Source organism: Strix aluco, chromosome 2, assembly GCF_031877795.1.
Source record: "Strix aluco isolate bStrAlu1 chromosome 2, bStrAlu1.hap1, whole genome shotgun sequence".
NCBI lineage: Eukaryota > Metazoa > Chordata > Aves > Strigiformes > Strigidae > Strix > Strix aluco.
The window spans coordinates 19,889,779-19,904,645 of NC_133932.1; the positions used below are offsets into that span (position 1 = coordinate 19,889,779).

The 14,867-nt window shown below is 42.0% G+C and overlaps 1 protein-coding gene across 1 annotated transcript; it reads left to right on the forward strand.

Moving 5' to 3' along the window:
- Window positions 1–3,883: 3,883 nt before the first annotated feature.
- Window positions 3,884–14,758, forward strand: GPA33 (glycoprotein A33). Its single transcript, XM_074816831.1, has 7 exons — window positions 3,884–3,981; window positions 8,639–8,790; window positions 9,710–9,920; window positions 10,467–10,625; window positions 12,789–12,902; window positions 13,435–13,558; window positions 14,210–14,758. Exons 1-7 carry the CDS (start codon window positions 3,933–3,935, stop codon window positions 14,289–14,291), a joined length of 891 nt encoding a protein of 296 aa, XP_074672932.1. The 5' UTR covers window positions 3,884–3,932; the 3' UTR covers window positions 14,292–14,758.
- The last annotated feature ends 109 nt before the right edge of the window (window positions 14,759–14,867 follow it).

A 14,867-nucleotide genomic window follows, 5' to 3' on the forward strand; every position in this document is an offset into this window, starting at 1 on the left:
GCAGCTCTTCTTCACTGTTTGTTACAAGTTGTTGCTTTATGGGATCAAGATGACCATGCAGAACAGAGGCAAGGATGCTAGAAATCTTTGCTAATGAACGTATGCACATGAAAACACTGCAAAAAGTAACAAGCTGTAAGTGGTTGGGCATCTGTTGTTGGTGATTAATATATCCATTCATAGATGAACCCAAACTGAACACGGCCAGGTGCTGTCCTCTTAGGAGGGAAAGATGGGATCTTCATGGAAGGTTCATCTTTCTCTGTCTTAACAGGAGTTACTATCATTTATAGTGTTAGCACTACACTACCTACGTATTAATCCTCACTGGCTTTTACAAGCGAGCCTTATCAGAGAATGTATTTTTAGCAAGACAATAAAGCCACCCTAGCTTCATATTAAAGCTTTTCATGTCAATGGCAGTTTCATTTAAATAAAGTAATAATATCCCCTAAAAATCTTATATATCAGCAAAAAGATTCCCCAGAGCTGCAGCCATTACCAAAAATAAGACTTTAAGGGTTTGCATTGCCCATGCTTGAGTGATGAAGAAGTTGATGTGTTTCAGCCTAAGCTAAGATACAGGCCTGCGTTAGCCTAAGTAGGGCCATGGCTAAGCTTTGGCAGTGTTGACGGTACCTATAGCAGTTCTTTTAGCTGTGGTGGCAATGCCTGTGAGTTTTAGCAGCTCGCACTAGACAGGGAAAGAAAGTTAACCCAGAAAAAAAATTAAAATTTCTTAAAATTGCCAGCTGTCCCAGTCTTTCTGTTTGGGCAGCTCTACTGACTTCTCAGACGTAAACTGTACATTTGCCTCCTGCATTTATCAACAGTTCCTGAGGCCTTCAACGAGAACTGCCAGGGAGAAGTGACGGGATATAAGTGCCAAATACCTTTTCCAATCTAGGCCTAAATAACTAACAAAAGCTATAAATAAAGTGCATCTAGACAAGTGCCTTACCATCAGATTTATGTAAGTATCAGGTGTTGAAGTATATGCTCTCGATGATACCTAGGAAACCAGTCTTATTGAGTTAAGTCTCCAAAACAACAGAACATTATCAATCTGAGCACCAACTTACTTACTAGTAACGCAGCTGAGTGGCTGATAGAGGCAGGGTAAAACTGTTCCCACAGTGAATCATTTCCACAGCAGTATCTCTGCACAGACACCAGACAAGGCAGCCTGTCCAAGTTATGGACCATGAGGCGAGATCCAGCGCCTGTCCCTCCTCCCCAGAGCAGTGGAACTAGACACATGCCAATACACTTGGAGAGGATGCACCTTGTTATTTTAACAGTTAAATAATAAATTTATGTGAAAATAATTCGTTTCAGGGTTAACATGCAGTGCTTAATCTACATACTATCTTTTAGACAGTAAGGTTACTAAGTTCAGACCTGCTTTAGGTATTTGAGGAACTATTGTTATAGGTGCTGTTTTCAGCTCAACTGCAAGTTCTCTCTGTTGCGGGTTTTTTGCTAGCCAGTTGCTGAAGTTAAGAAAACAGACTAAACCCCATGTATTTCCACAGGCAGTGGGATTAACAAGCTTGGTTTCTAATGGACGTGTGTCCTGCAGTCCAGGCGCCCCAGCACAATAAACATCTCTCACAGAGCCATCAGCTCTTGCCCCCATGACTACTTGCTATGCCATATTTCCCTATCTGCCTGACTGTGCAAGAGATGAGACAGACCATAGTTAGGTGCATCGGTTGCACAACCACAGACTCTTGGAATGGAAGACAGTGATTAATGCCTAAGAGATACCATTCATTTAGATTTCTCTCTTATCCCAACTGATCTGGGATTGGTGATTTTTACAAGACTGAAAGGAACTTCCCATCTTTAAGATTCCTGATGTCAAATTTAGCTGAAATCAGTCAAGTGAGTTTTGAAATTACTGGGGAGAAAAGAGAGAAGAGAGGTTGTATAAATTATAGTGAAAGTCTTATTTCTGTGAAGAGGATAACGGCAAGATTACCAAGTTGGTACAGTGTCTGTCAGAGACTGTAACCAACTTCTTTCGGTGAATACTCAAAGCTGTTATGTAGAGAACTGAGAATTAACAGAGGAAGTATGGGCAGATGGCGTACAGTGATGGCATTTCTGTCACTATCTCTGTTCATCAGATTCAGTTAAAATATTAAATGGGAGCAAAATCAAAAGTGTGGAAGCTAGGGCAAAGATCCTACATGTCTCTCCCTGGAGGCTGTGGGATAAAGTCACAAAGATCTTAAAGTCTTTAAAGGAGGTAAAAATTTAAGAAATTCATCCTTGTGAGGAACCTTATCCTTGTGGGGTCCAAAGAGGAGAAAGGAGACTACTGACCTTGCTCCAATTTTGTTTACGTCTTGAGTCATTTGTAGTTAGCATTTAGAAGTTAGCAAGCTGTTTCTGGAAAAAGGCTCTCCTCTCTTTGCAGGGCCCTTGCCATCTCCTAATGCCTGCAGCCTATCAAAGATGAGACACATACAGCAGGATGGATTTTTCTACTGAATGCCCTAATTTGGAAGATTACCAAAGAGTATAGTTTCTGTAGTCTCATGTGCTTTAATTTGCTTTGTGCTAACAGTTTGTTTGAAGAGGTTATGTAGCAAGCACAGAAGTACAGATTGGATTTCCAGTCACTAATAAGTTTCATTATCTTAGAGGTGTTTTGAATAACTGCCATATAGAAAAAGAGGCAGTCTTTAGCATGGCTTTTGGCAGGTTTACCATGCAAGTATGGGGTCAGCACAAGATCAAGATCCAGACCCACTTTACTGGGCTAAACACAGGTATCTCCGATGTAAACACCAACTTTTGAGGTAGCCTCCTTCAAAAATCAAAACAGAGATCATCGGTATTATCACTGCATTGTGAGTATGATTAATTTAAGCTGAAAATAATGTCTGAAGACATGAAGTCCCCATCTAAGATGCCTAAAATGATCACTCACACCCTAAAAGTGACTTTGTCTCTCAAATGGCTAGAAATAGAGCATAGATGACTATCCTGGACGGAGACATTCCCTGCTGCCTGTTGGCAGTGAAGAGTTTTAAAGACATGCTAGCCAGCTGCACTCAATTAAATGTAATGTCAGATATTTGCCTGAGCCGCCATCAGTCCTCCTTTTATTCTTCAGTCAATTATAGTAGCAGTTATTTGTGCTTTCCAAGTGCCCATCCAGACTACGTGAGCAGTGGCTGGACTTTCACTGCGCATGCCTCAACGGCTATGTAGCTAGCATGCTACAAGTCATTGATCGGTTTCTCTAACAGCCTTTTTCAGCATAAAGGTACCTCTGGCACCTGTGGCTGTTGTGCAAGCCACACACTGGGACAGTTGAACAGTAGCCATAAGAGCATAAGAACCTGGCTGAGATGCGTCTCACTTATATTTAGATAACGTTTTAGTCATCAGATTCTCATAATTACATATTCTTACAAGTATTAAAGTTAAGTGGAGTTAGGCACCTCTGTTTCTTAAATCCTGGATGTAGACAGCTCCCTTAATAAATATTTAAGATGAATGAGGCTTATCCTCCCCTGGTTACATGTCATCACATGCATGACTTCAGTTGTTTTATTGTACACTCCCAGTCACCGCACCCTTTGGTTTGCCTCTTCTCTTGCTTTATGTACCTGCATGTTAGGAGAAACTGGGAAAGGCAGTTTAATTGGGGAAGAAAGTTCACAACTGGGGAAGGAGTTCACAAGTTTCCTCTCTGCCCCTAGGCAGAGAGCAGCAAGCGATGTCAAAGCCTACTGGTGATCTGGCTTGTCATTCTGGCTGGGAGGGGAGTGGCAGACTGGAAAAGCAAAGCTTTAAAAGAGACTGAGGAGTGAACTTGTGAGGCCACGGTGAAGCAGCCCTTCAGCTAAAGCCAATTCCTTACCCAGCCACCTAGAGATACAAGAAAGAGCACCTTGAAGTGAAACAAAGGAGAGATGAGGAGGACGGCAATGAAAAGACTTTGGCTGTTCGTTTTCAGTGCAAGTGAGTACTAATTTGATTATGTCTTCCAGGGTTGGGCAGAAGGAAAAAGCACTACAAAGTCCAAGTACTCCAATGGACTTTGTGTGTTTCTTTTTTGTTTAGTAAAAGTTCCTTCATGTTTATGATCAGGCAGGTGTGTTTACCATCTCTGGGCCGAATGTCCAGACACAGGCATCTCCTAAAGCCACAAGACAGTATTAAGAACAGGAAAAGAATGTTATTCTTCATGAGGCTGGAAAATGTTTTTTAAAAACAGTTTTAATAGCTTCTGTTAAATACAATGTTTATCTCTGAAGAAGGAACTTCCTCAGCTGGAAGTGGTAAAGTCCTTGGATTTTATTCTTTTATACGTAAATCTGCATGTAGCATTGTCTCTGTATATCTAAATCCTACTGTTTATATGTACTCCGATACAACTTGTGATCTCTATATATTCTTCATGTCAAGGGGACGCACAATAATCCCTAACACACATAAATCAGCCAGCTGGGCCCTGGCCTTCCTCACAGACCTGCCCTTTCTCATCCTGCCTTGCAGAGCCTGCAGTCTCAGTTCCACTGCTTTTTGACCTGTCGCATCTTCTCATACCAATGCTCCTACACCTTCTTCCAGCCTTCAAACAAAGCTATGCACATGGCAATTGCTTGTTTTTTTAACAAAAATCCTGAAAACCTCACTTCAACAATAAGACCCACAAGAAGGAAATTCACAATGCTTAACGTAATTAGAAAAAGTGGATATGCTCCGTATGCAGCAAATGTGACTTGGGTCATGATTTGATGATCATCATGTAAATTGTGTTTTTCCATTGGTATTCACTCTCCTTTTTCATTATTCTCACTATTCATGCTATCCAAATTATAGATGGGAAACTTTTTAGAGCAAAGATACGTACGTTGGGTGAAGCTCTTCTTGTCTGTTTGGGCAGGACTCAAATGGTAATAATTCAGAGTCAAAATATTGTCCTGTGAAAAATTTTTGGAGAAAGTATAGTAGATTCCTGCCCTGCATCAGAGTGAAGAAACTGCACGGCACATGGCAGTGCCGTATTGGGATGCCAGAGCTGCCCTGAATGTGTTCCATCAGGCTGACTTCTCCTGCTGTACAGCTTTTCACTGCAGCGTGTGAATAACTGGTACTTTGAACTTCTTGCTGAAGGAAAAGCCCCAAATGATCATTCTGAATCAAACAAAATATTTACTTTCTCTGCAAATTTCACTTTTAAGAGGTTTCCCCTCACCCACTTTGGAATTAATTTCAGCTAAATTCTGAGGTAAAGTATTGATGGATTAAAAGTCAGAGCATTTCCTTGTAAAGGTGAAGTAAAACATTTGGCTAGTGAGAAAAGTAGGAAAAGTGGAAATCTACCAAGACAAATCAGCAATAATAATTTTGCTTGATCCAAATCTCAATTTTTTCAGCAAACAAAAGATTCCTCTAATTGTTTCCAGCTCTATTAGTTGCCCTTCATTCTGTTTTGATTAACACTTACTCAGTAAGGAATGTGAAAGTAGGCACATCACTCTGATTTTCTTCTTCCTTTGTACAAATGTTTAAGTTGAGCAGAGGGAGGTAAAACCTTTCTCAATTTCTTATGCTAAAAACATACTAATTGATAGCACACAAAAAAGTAATTCTAAGGGTTAAATCTAGGTGACACCATCCCTCTAGTACTACACAGGCTATTAGTCCTCTCTCCTTTTCTGAAGTTCTTTCGGAATCGGTCCTCCCCTCCCTTCAGCCATGCTTTGAATAGATTCTGTTTTGTCTCAGAAAAAAGGCCCCAACCCCTGAAGAAAACACCCCTGTTTTTAGACATGCTGACTGTAACCAGCTGGTTGTTGGTGACTTTGTGAAGAAGTGAAACATGGTGAGACGGGGGAAGGAGGAAATCGGTGTGAGTAAATGGCATCCCAGAATGAAACTGTGCAGCTTCCCTGAGAGCCAGAAGGAGCCCTAACAAGGGAGGAGTGGGAGCCAGAAAGAGTTGTCGTGGGTGAAAAACGGGAGAGCATCAGAAGAATTCGGGCATTAGGGTGACAGCAACAGATGAATAAGCAGTCTCACTTGTTACAGGCTGTGTCTCTTGAACATGGGGTTTGGTTCAGCTGTTCCCCGACTCTGCACTTAAGACATGTTTGGAAAAAAACAAAGATCTCATTTATTGTAGTATTTGAGTCATCCAATTGGCAGAAGGAAAAGCACTTGTGAGGGGAAGCCTTAGGGTTGGGTAGTCTCTTCTCTGCCTCAGGGCTGAATTAATGACCTGTCAGTGAACTCCAGCCTGGTGGAACCAGTTTCTGAGTGACAAAAGGATCAGGAAATGGGTTTTGCTCCATCTCCTAGTATAGATGGTGGTGCTTTTCACCTAAATGAAGGAAAGTGTCTCTCTGCAGTCACAAAAGGCAAGACAAAGCTTTCATAGGTGTCTCTCATAGAGGGCGCAAGGAAAAACAGTCAGAAAGAAATGCAGTCAGAAAGAGCCCTGGGGCTACACAAACACGGCCCTTACACTGGGTGCTCCAGAGCAGGGAAAGATCTGGGAGTGGCTGCAATAAAACCATGCTAGAAATACTTTGCCCTGCTGGTTTCCTCCTCATTGCTGTCAGCAGCTGTAAATGAATTCAATCCCCAAGAGAACACCACCACCATGTCACAGAGGAAGACTAAAACGCAAACTTAAGTAATTAACTGTGCAAGATCACAGAACAACTCAGTTACGGGATGGGGAATGCAGAAAGATCGGAACTTCAGCTGGAAGCCTCCTGCTCTGGTCACTTGGCCGCCTTGCTTGCCAGGACACTAACAAGCACAGAAGGCAGTCTTTGCACTCCTGCTGAAAATGTCTGAAGCTGCTTCTGAAGACAGCTGTGGAAGGGAGGGCATCCCTGCCCAGCAGCAAGGAAGGAGGGGTGCAGGGGAGGGGAGGGTTTGGTTGCTGTGAAAACTCCCATCAAACTTCTCTCAGGAGAGAGAAGATGCGGAAGTTCTGGAAGTATAAGCATTTCTAAGAAGAGACTTGAAGGCCCATTTGCTGTGGAGAACAGACTAGATCCGGGAATCTGTTACAGAAGCTTTTGCCTCTCCCAAGGGGGAGCAGATCCTCATGCCAAATGTCCCACGTTACCCTGTGCAAGTACCTGAACTGCTACCAGCAGGTTCCTAGGGCAGTGACAACAAAACCTTTTGGGTCTCCATGCTGTTGTTTTCTAAGGGACACTATAGTTCACTGCTGCTATAGTCAATGATCTGGTAGTGCTCAACTTGCCAATGACTTACTCTTATTGACCTAATGCATGTGTCTGTGTTTTTCTCCTGCCTAAAAAAGCAAGTATTCACAATCAGCTTGCAACTCAAGGTGGAATCTAGACGTCCTTTGTTCTCTGCCTTACACATTACACTTCCTTATGGATCTAATCTGGACAGAGATACAGCAGAATGAGGGCCCAAAGCTTGTTAGACAGCCACTTCTCAGTCAAATCTTCTCCAGGGAACACTGACTCAGCCTGGTTCTTCCGGAAGCAAACCTTCACCACCACACACAGCGTGCCCCTCTCAGGAGAGCATACATCCCTGCCCTCCTCCGCTTTGCTCCTTACTGGACCATATTACTCTTTGTCACAGGAGTGCCTCTGAGCAGCACTCCCTTTTCCACCTTCCTGCACTCTCTCTAACTGGTTTCAGACTTTTTTTTTTTTTCAAAATATTCAGTTTGATGCCATAAAAAACCCTCAAGCCCTACACAAACTGTAAGGAGAAAGCAGGCATTTTTAAACATAGGTTCCCAGAGACATGAAAGTCATCTATAGCAGGGCAGAGGTAAACCTCCAGCCCAATTCTGAGAATAACTAAGACCTGCCACTAGCTAATACCTGATCAGGTATGATGAATTAAGCATCAAGTCAAATGGAACACAGCATACAAGAAACACCTACCCTGTGCTCTGCATGCTCCACCAGGGCATAGAGAGATTTCTGTTGTATTCAACTCTCAGCTATTCCTGTGCTCCACAGGCAGGAGCTACAGTTCTTGGAGAAAGGTGATTACCACCCTACTCATTTTTAAAAATGGATAGCTATTCATCTCTTGTTTCTTTCAAGCTCTCTTTGCTTTTCTAGATTTTCCTCTTTCAGGGCATTACATGAACAGGTTTTGTCTCCCTAGCACAAAATGTCACTTCTGTATGGACTTGGATTGAGGCGAGTTATTTGTCAGTTTTCCCGATCCCTGAAATTTGACAATATCAATTTGTTAGTTTAGCCTGAATCCTTAATACTGCTGATGCACTTGTCTTATCTGTTTATCTGTCTCCCTCTGTACATTTAGAACTGTCAAAGGATGTCAGTCACACTGAAAGAGGGCTCAGAAAAAAAACCCCAAACATCTTTATAAACTCCATGGCAATGTACGTCCAGGTAAAGAAGAGGAAAGCGAGGAAAGGAAAGAAGGTTTTTTTGAGTTTAGCTCTTAGCCATCATCTGCAGCAGCTTCCTGTAGTCAAATAGCCCCAGCACACATCACCTCTTGCTCCATGGGGAATGTCATGGATGACAGAGGGGATGTAGGGTTGTTGTGGCATGTAAAAAAGCCGAAGAGACAAAACGTAGAATCCACATATTGTTAATTTTGCTGACTACAGAATTTATTCTCTTCCTAGTTCTGGTGACTGCTCATGCCCTCACTGTGGAAGCACCTGCCAAGGAAATACAGGTGGCACGAGGGAAGAATGTTACTCTCCGCTGTCATTTTAAAACACAGACTTCTGTTACCTCAGGAGATTTTGTTGTCTGGAGGAAAATCAAGAGTGAGGTAAATTGAGTTGCATAAAGAAACACATTATAGGGCACACAAAAGGGGGGTGGGAGTAGAGATAGAAGCAGGACTGTGGGTGGGAAAGTGTGCTGGAAGAAAAAGAACCCTTCAAGACTTCCTTTAATCTCAGAACTATGCAAACAGAAACTCTGATTCTAGATGCAATTTATCCCAAATCTATCGCATGATACTAGGCAAGCCCCCAAACGTCTCTTTCCTCTCTCTTGGTCTTGCAAATGTGTATTGAGGATACATCACTGTATGTACTGTGGGTTAACATCTATTAAAATATGTGAAATACTCAGACACTTTATAAAAAGATATATATTTTTTGAAGTATATGTATTTTAGATATCTACTTATGTGTAGATATATCTCTTTGATACTATATAAAATGTTTTAAGTTGATGATAATATTACATGGAGAGATTCTTGAGGTCTCCTACATTCATATGGAGTATCTGAAGGTAAAGAGACCTCTGAAGTTCTTGACTTCTTGAGAATTAGTGAGAGGGGGAGCAGCCTTTAGAGATCTCCTTGCAGTAACTGCCAAGGGTTTCTTCTCTGAAGATCTTTGCTGGAAGAAGGCAAGGGAGTTTGTGTAATCATAAGGGAATTTGATTGGCATATGGATCTCAGACAAGTCTCATGGGTCTTGTCATGGAGTGGAAAGGTGAATAAACCCCAGCAAAAGAAATCAGTTGTTTGTGACTTCAGATAAGGTGGAAGAAGGGGATTCCAGAGAGAAACACAGCCCCTTTTGAATTTCTATGCTTTTCTTGGCTTTTTGGCAAACCAGGGCAGTTTAAGGCCTTCTTTTCCAAGCTGCTCTTAAGAGTGGGATAATCCATCGAGTTAGGTTGTAGACTCACACGGAAGAAACTAAGATTGATCATCTTCCCTCCCTCTCCATCAGGATGATGCTGTCACTAGGTATTTTGATGGACTTGTACAGTATGGCAAGGGTTATGAAAACCGTATACAGTTTAGTGGTGATGTAAACACAGGGGACGTCAGTATCACCATCAATGCAGTGACCATGGAAGACAATGGGACATACGCATGCAGCGTTCGTCTGAGGAATGACCCCCCCAGGCAGTCTGCAACCCTATCTCTTTTCGTCCTTGGTAAGCATGATGGAGGCAACATCAGATCCATTAGATAAAACACTGTCTGTCCTCTAATATCCACATAGTTTTAGACAACAGATTTTCTAACAGAAAACAAATTCCCAGGAATTTATCATCCACAATTCCATTTTTGGTCTTTTCCTACTACTATGGAAGTAGGTTGGAAGGCCTACAGCACCCAACTCCCCTCAATACTTGACTGTAGAAAATAGTCTTTAAATAGTCTTTCCTAATAACTCTTGCCTCATTACAGGGAATTCCTCATTCCCTGTGTGGCTTGTCATACTCTAGTTATCAAAGGATGAGTTACCCATCACTATAAGACATATATCAAAAAGCATCTTACAATTCCTTCTTGGCTGACCAGTGCCAAGAAGGGAGAAACAAATTAGAGAAAAGTTCACTCCAGTGCCTTTGAGAAGATGGTGGTAGGTGCAAGACCAGCCTCTGTTTAGCAAGAATAAAAGCCACGGGTACAGAAGATGGGTTGAAACAAAAAACTACTCCTCATTAATAAAATTCATTCCTTCCTTCTTCCTTCAGTTGCACCATCCAAGCCAGAATGCAATATCTTGGGGACAACAGAATATGGACAGACAATCAATCTGACCTGCATTTCTCATGAGGGCTCCCCAAAGCCCAGATATACCTGGCAAAGCTTCAATGTACAAAACGAGCCCCGTGTACTGCAAACAACAGAAGGTATGAGAAATTCAAAGACATCAAGTCTTAGAGCTTTCTGTAGATCAAGGTTGGAAAGATTTTGAAATGTAAATACAAAAACACACTTAAGGCTTTTTCTAGGAAGTTCTCTGACCAGCATTCTGAGAAGTTGTCCTTTTGATACAAGGCACACTCAGTAATAACTTAGCAGGGAGAAAAGGACTGTTAACTGAAGTAACAATGGTCACTAAGATTTTCACTTCAGCTCTCCACCTGGCAAGAAAGCTGGCTTGCTCTGGAAGCAGCCAGAAATAATTACTTCTCAACTGCTGGGCATAAGGGCGCATAACATTCAGGAATAACATCAAGTTTTCTAACTGGTGTGTCTTTATATCCCAGCTTGCTCGACAATGACCAGGTCGCTTTGGGGATGAAGGGAAACAAAATTGGCTCTGGAAGCTACTTTCCTTCCAGAGATGACTCCTCTCCTAGAGGAAGGTGGTATGAGAAACAATTACACCATTCCTACTTTGAGCATAAAAGAGACTTCTGGTTCTTTAGGACTATCATGCAGGGCCCAGTATTTTATTTGCTTTAAGTCAGAATCTAGAAAGTATTCACACAGAAGTGAGGGTTTAATACTCTTTGAAGTGTAGTAGTGACAGGACTTGGAGTCATTCCTTTAAACAACTTTGTTTCTTCCTGGTATCTGAACCTACCCTTCCTGGTTTAACTTATCGTAGCATCACTACGGAGGTAAACTAACTATGATCAGACTTGACAGGATATTCAACACTCACTAGCCGATTCTTGCATAAATTATGCAAAAGATGAGACATCACCAGGGACACAAACCTTATTCGTTTGACTGGCCACTAAGTGGTGCCAACGCATCACGCACGGCCCTGAACATACCGGGATTTGTCTTCTAGCAGCGACTGCCTGCCTGCTTCTGCCATCATCCTGTTCTTCCTTGGGACGGGAGTTTCTTCTGATCCATTTCCACCTCATTTCTGTTTTCATCAGGGCACCGATGTCCAAGTAGTGTGCTGACTGTCCCCTTCTGCCCCAAACTGGCTGGATGCCCTACTGTCACTACAAGCAATTTCTTTCCGCGCTAAGTACCTGTGCTAAGCAAGTCCCAGTGCTGCAGCATGTGCAGAATCCCCTTAGGAACCACCCCAAAATTGACAGTATCTGACCCGCATTTTTCCCAGTTTTACTCACCAATTACTTTTGATTTAATTTCGGAGGATTTACAGTCCCGTTATAGACTGCAACTCTAAGAGCTATAAACATCACACTGAAAAAAAAAAAAAAAAAAAAATCAAGCAAGCAGTCTGTTATTGCTTGGTTTGCATGCTCTTTTACTATCTAGCGCTAGGCGCCAGCAGAGACTAAACAGAATCCCAGACCCACGAGTGGGCTGAAAAGAACTGAGATCACAAGGAAAATGAAACAAGAAAGGCACTGAGAAGTATTCAGAGCCTTTTGCTTTTAGAGCAGGAATCTGGACCTTTATCAGTAGGTCACAAGCAAAAAGCATGGACTACACATACAAATGTCAGCTGGAGATGTAATAAACAAAAACGGACTGCTTGAGCAGAGCTAAGCTTTAGTATATGGTTCTGAGCTCTGTTAGGTTGGGCAGAAAACATCAGTATCGTAGTAATCCCATGTCAATGCATTTCTTTTCCTTCATTTATTTTCACAGCCTGCATAACCTCTCCAGACTAGAAAACTATATTCTCCACTGCTAAACAATTCAGATCTGAAATCCTAAGAGCTAGAGGATTGAAGAGCTTTTTGTTGTTTTACAAGTTAATTCATCAGATGGCCAGTTCTCAAAGCCAGATGTCAGTTTGAGCCATCTTACATTTCTCAGCAAAATCCACTGCAAGAGAGCTTTCACTAAGCACATACTTCTTTACCCTCCACCCACAATTTTCTTTCTAAAAACAATGTTCAAATGCCACATGCTCCCTGTAATCAAAACAGCACACTTCCGTTTGTCCTCCCACAAATCACACTAAAACCTAGGGACTAGCATGGCAGCTCCCAAGCAAGACGGAGCAATTCATCAGCTTTAATAACTTCTCATCACTCCCACTACCTGGGACCGGAATTGAAAGGCTGCTGTCCCTACTTCCCTTCTGCTTTAATTATTTTCTTTTTTTGGACTGGGTGTGTGTTTTGCAACAGGGGAACAGATAACTCTGAAGAACATCTCGGCGGATACCTCTGGATTTTACATCTGCACTTCAACGAACATTGTGGGAAAGGAATTTTGCAACATGACAGTCAGCGTTGTGCCACGTAAGAGACAGGGTTGCTTATCAGAAGAGCAGTACCAGGGAAAGTACCCTAGCTAAGTGGCAAAGGATTAATAGAGGCAATGCAGACAGAACTATAAAATTCTGCTTTCTCTCAAAAAAATACCACTTTTTTTTACCTGTAAGACACATTCTCTGCATTGGTTTACATGCTCACAGAGCACTCACTAACTCATGGGGTTAATTCACAGATGATAAAAAAAAAAAAATGCATAGTGTGAGATAGGCCTGAGCCCCCAAAGTCTGAAACTAAACTTTATTGATAAAGTGCAGCAGTTTTCACATCCAGGGGCTCCTCCCTATCACCATCTAACTGATTGCTCCTGCAGACTTATCAGCTACCCAGTACAGAATTAATTCCAGTTGCTGTAGTCAAAATAAATGTGGCTTCCACTCAGTCTGGATCCAGTAGGGAGAGCTGACATCTGGTGGTGGGGTTTGAAGTCCAGCGATTGTGCTGATTGCATTTGATATCTTTCTCATTGCAAAAGACTAATTCTTTTCTTCCCGTATAGCATCCATGAACATAGCTCTTTATGCTGGCATCATTGGTGGAGCTGTTGCTGCAATTATAGTTATTGGTATTTTAGCCTATTGCTGCTGCTGTCGGGCAGACAAGGACACGGACTATGAGATGACGTAAGTACCTTCCTCTAGAAAAGCGAATGGAACATATCAAGGGTTCACGTTCTCCCTCTGGCAACATATGTAGTGGAAAGCATGGGAGTAAAAAGAAATCAAGGAAAGCGTGCACTGCTTTCCCTTTACAGTTTCCACCCTAGTGGCTCCCATCTCTTCTCACAGAATATGCCCAGTATTACCAACCACCTCTGTGGTCTCTGGGGTAGAACCCAAACATTCAAGCCTTGGAAGGGAATTAGTAAGCCCAAGTCAGTCAAGCATGCACAGCTACTTGATAAGCAAAGCCCAGCCTGTTTCTCATTTCTCCGAGTCCCTATAGCTGTTTCTGTCCTTGCTAGCCTAAATCACCATGAGGTATTCAGAACTGTCACTCCAAGATAGAAACCTTTTGTTTATTCTCATGATGGAAACAGACCACTGGAAGAAAAGTGGGATGAGAAAAGATATACCAGTCACCTTTTCTCTACATACATGCTATGAGGAAAAAAAAAAAAGTAGCTTACGCATCTGTTACATCACCAGCAAGACTTAATTTACCTATTTCAGTTTGGTACACTTCCAGGTCAGCTCAGAGCAGTCTAACACAAAATCTCTTCACTAAAATTTCTAGCTGGTTTTCATTAACATCTCTACTCCTGTACAATGTAGGGAGAGAGAAGACAGACATGAACCCTCCAAGGAGATGCCTACAAGGAACCAGAGAGCAGAGGATGATGTTGAAGATGAATGAAGAAGCAGGAGGCCAATGCCATCTTCAGGATTTGCTGGGGCACAGACACCACTGTAGAAAATAAATCAATCCCTCTGTCTTACTGCAAGAAGGCTTTTTTGAATAATAAAATGAAAGCTCTGCCTTCAAGTTCTGGGAGAGACTATCCTTGTCTCACTGGAAAGAAGTGCCTACCATACAATGAGTACTAATATATAACCTCACAGCAGAAAAACACATGTGAAGCACTGTTTCACCCAGTCATCCAAAAATAAGCAGTCTTCTAAGACTTCCCACTTTCTGTAAAAAGAAGCCAAGGCAGGTCTATTTGGAGAACAGAGTTGCTGCTGTATCCCCAGATCTACAGAAGGTTTCAAGGTCACCAACTGCAAGTCATTGAGGAAGGGTGGTTTTGTTTATGGTGTTACGCAAATGTCACAGCTTACAGCATTGTCCAGTATAGAAATGATTTTATGCAGACCTAAGCAAGCTAATTTTTAAGGACATTTTATTAAATGTGTTCTTTGTATATATTATACATACACATATAAATAAAAATATGGAAAAAAATTCACTGATGACCAATGAAAGTTGATT

Bases quoted from the DNA above. Each gene is read 5' to 3' on its own strand.
- GPA33 (XM_074816831.1), top strand. From the start codon at position 3,933: ATGAGGAGGACGGCAATGAAAAGACTTTGGCTGTTCGTTTTCAGTGCA. The intron at 8,791-9,709 runs GTAAATTGAGTT...CCTCTCCATCAG, and splicing joins GGAGGAAAATCAAGAGTGAG to GATGATGCTGTCACTAGGTA. The intron at 12,903-13,434 runs GTAAGAGACAGG...CTTCCCGTATAG, and splicing joins GACAGTCAGCGTTGTGCCAC to CATCCATGAACATAGCTCTT.